Source organism: Helobdella robusta (genome assembly GCF_000326865.2).
Source record: "Helobdella robusta unplaced genomic scaffold HELROscaffold_71, whole genome shotgun sequence".
Lineage (NCBI taxonomy): Eukaryota > Metazoa > Annelida > Clitellata > Rhynchobdellida > Glossiphoniidae > Helobdella > Helobdella robusta.
The window spans coordinates 296,107-298,460 of NW_008705401.1; the positions used below are offsets into that span (position 1 = coordinate 296,107).

Sequence of the window (2,354 nt, forward strand, 5' to 3'; positions counted from 1 at the left end):
TTAGAGATATATATATATATATATATATATATATATATATATATATATATATATATATATATATAGTTAACCTGAATAAAAATTAAAGATATATATATATATATATATATATATATATAGTAAACTTGAATAAATATTAAAGATATATATATATATATATATATATATATATATATGTAAGTGTGTGTGTGCGTGTGTATGTGTTTATGCATGATCATTTAATTAATGAGCTTTTAAAAATAGAGAAACTGATAAGCTTGAAAAAATGTCACCATACCAGATAAAAAAAACAGATGGAGAGAGAGAGAGAGAGACAGAAAGAGAGAGAGGAGAGAGAGAGATAAAGAGAGAGAGAGAAGGTGAAAGAAAGAAAAAGATGATGAGAAGAAAGTAAGAAAGAGAGAAGGAGGAAAAGTTAAACAAAATTTTTAGAAATATTGAGTAATAGGAGGTGGCAAAAAAATTTTCATTTCAAAATGGAAAGGACAACAAAATGATGAAAATAAAAAAGGAATGAAAAAGAGAGATATATATATATAAACTGAGAGAGAGAGAGAGAGAGGGAGGGAGAAAAGGGGAGAGAGAGGAGAAAGAGAGAATGGAGGATTATCGCTACGTTATCAGAGTTTGTTGCAGTCATTAAGTTGTATTTGGGCGTTTTTTGTATACAATATTATGATCGATGATATTTCTGTTGATGTTGTTGTTGCTGATGTTGATGTTGTTGTTGTTGATGTTGTTGCTGAAGTTGTTGTTGTGGATGTTGTTGTTATTGATGTCGTTAATGTGTTGTTGTTGCTGATGTTGTTGATGTTGTTGCTGAGGATGTTGTTGATGATGTTGTTTTTGATGTTGTTGTTGGTGGTGGTGGTGTTATTGATGTTCACTCGTACTACTTAAAACATCAACAAAAACAACAACAACATCAACAACAACAAAAGCAACAACAACAGTAGCAACCCAGTAAGACATTTAAAACGTTGAGATAAAACTAAACTAAGTTTTCTTATCGCCTAGTAACGCTTCGATAAAGCATTTAATCGTCAATGGATTTTGTTGTTGTTGTTTTTGTTGTTATTATTAATATTGTTGTTGTTGTTGTTGCTGTTGTTGTTTTATGATGAAGTTGCTCTCAAAATTTAATTTTATAATTTCATGATGTTAATGCTTAAAATAGAATTTGTAATGCAGACGTTAGTATGTTAGGCCCACGACATACATTCACACCCACCCACTTACAAACAAACAAACAAGCAAGCAAGCAAACAAACAAACAAAAAACATACATACATACATACAAACAATTGAAGCTGCTCCTGCTCATTCTTCACTTTCAACTCCTAACAATAACATCAATAAAAACAACTCTAATTCCAGTGGCCACGAAGGCTCTTGGAGCACTGTTACTTCAAAAAAAAAAAAAAAATACACTCCAATTACTGTAGGTTCCAAACAACCTGGGTCCTTCAAATTATCTGCAGCTCCTTTGCCTCCCAAAAAAATTGTTTTTGGGGTAGGTACATTGAAAAGCTGCGTCAAAGAAGAGATCCTTGAACATCTGGAAACTATTGGACTGACCGCTGCAGAATGCGTACCAGTCTTTAAATTCTCTCCCACTCGTCCTCATCCTTCAACCAGTGATCCATCAACAAAATTCCGCATAACTATTTTTAAACATCAGGAGATGATTTTTACCAATCCTGAAAATTGGCCTATCGGCGTGGAAATTCACCCCTGGTTGTTTCATGCTCGACCACAGCATTTGATAAAACCCACTACAACTTCACTACCAAATCATTATCCTGTCGACCTACCAAATGTTAATACACCATCGCTGGTCAACTCACATCAGCATGTAGAAAACACAGTTGAGGTAGCTTCCATTTTAACTTCTTCGGAAGAATCCACTCAGCCAGTCGAGCCAGTCACGATGGGCCCTTCTCAGCTGGTCGAACCACATAAACAACAACAAGCCTCATCGATGATGAGTCCTCCCTCCGATGTCAATTCTGCGACATCAATAAATCACGGCAATGGCTGTTAACAATACTTATTCCACAATCAATTCTATCCAACAACATCCTCAACCATCAAACAACGACGAAGATGATCAACACTTTAACGCATACAACACCCACATCGACCCCACAAAGAACATCCTAGATTCATTCACCAGACAGTCATCCTACTACACCACAAGAGATCTACTCAACATTCTAGAAGCCAAGTACATCAACAATCATGATCACCCTCTACCTCTACTTCACATAAACAGCAGAAGTCTTTTAAATAAAATTTCTGACATTTTAATTTTAAATAAATTTTTATCTTATTTTTTTCCCATTATTATTATT

At 34.1% G+C, this 2,354-nt stretch overlaps 1 protein-coding gene across 1 annotated transcript; it reads left to right on the top strand.

The window, feature by feature from the left end:
• Positions 1 to 376: 376 nt before the first annotated feature.
• Positions 377 to 2,044, top strand: HELRODRAFT_181447 (hypothetical protein; the record flags this gene model as incomplete). The annotated part of the gene is made up of 3 exons (XM_009031249.1): positions 377 to 390; positions 1,192 to 1,193; positions 1,311 to 2,044. The coding sequence occupies 3 exons, from the start codon at positions 377 to 379 to the stop codon at positions 2,042 to 2,044; spliced, it is 750 nt and encodes a 249-aa protein (XP_009029497.1).
• Positions 2,045 to 2,354: the final 310 nt, after the last annotated feature.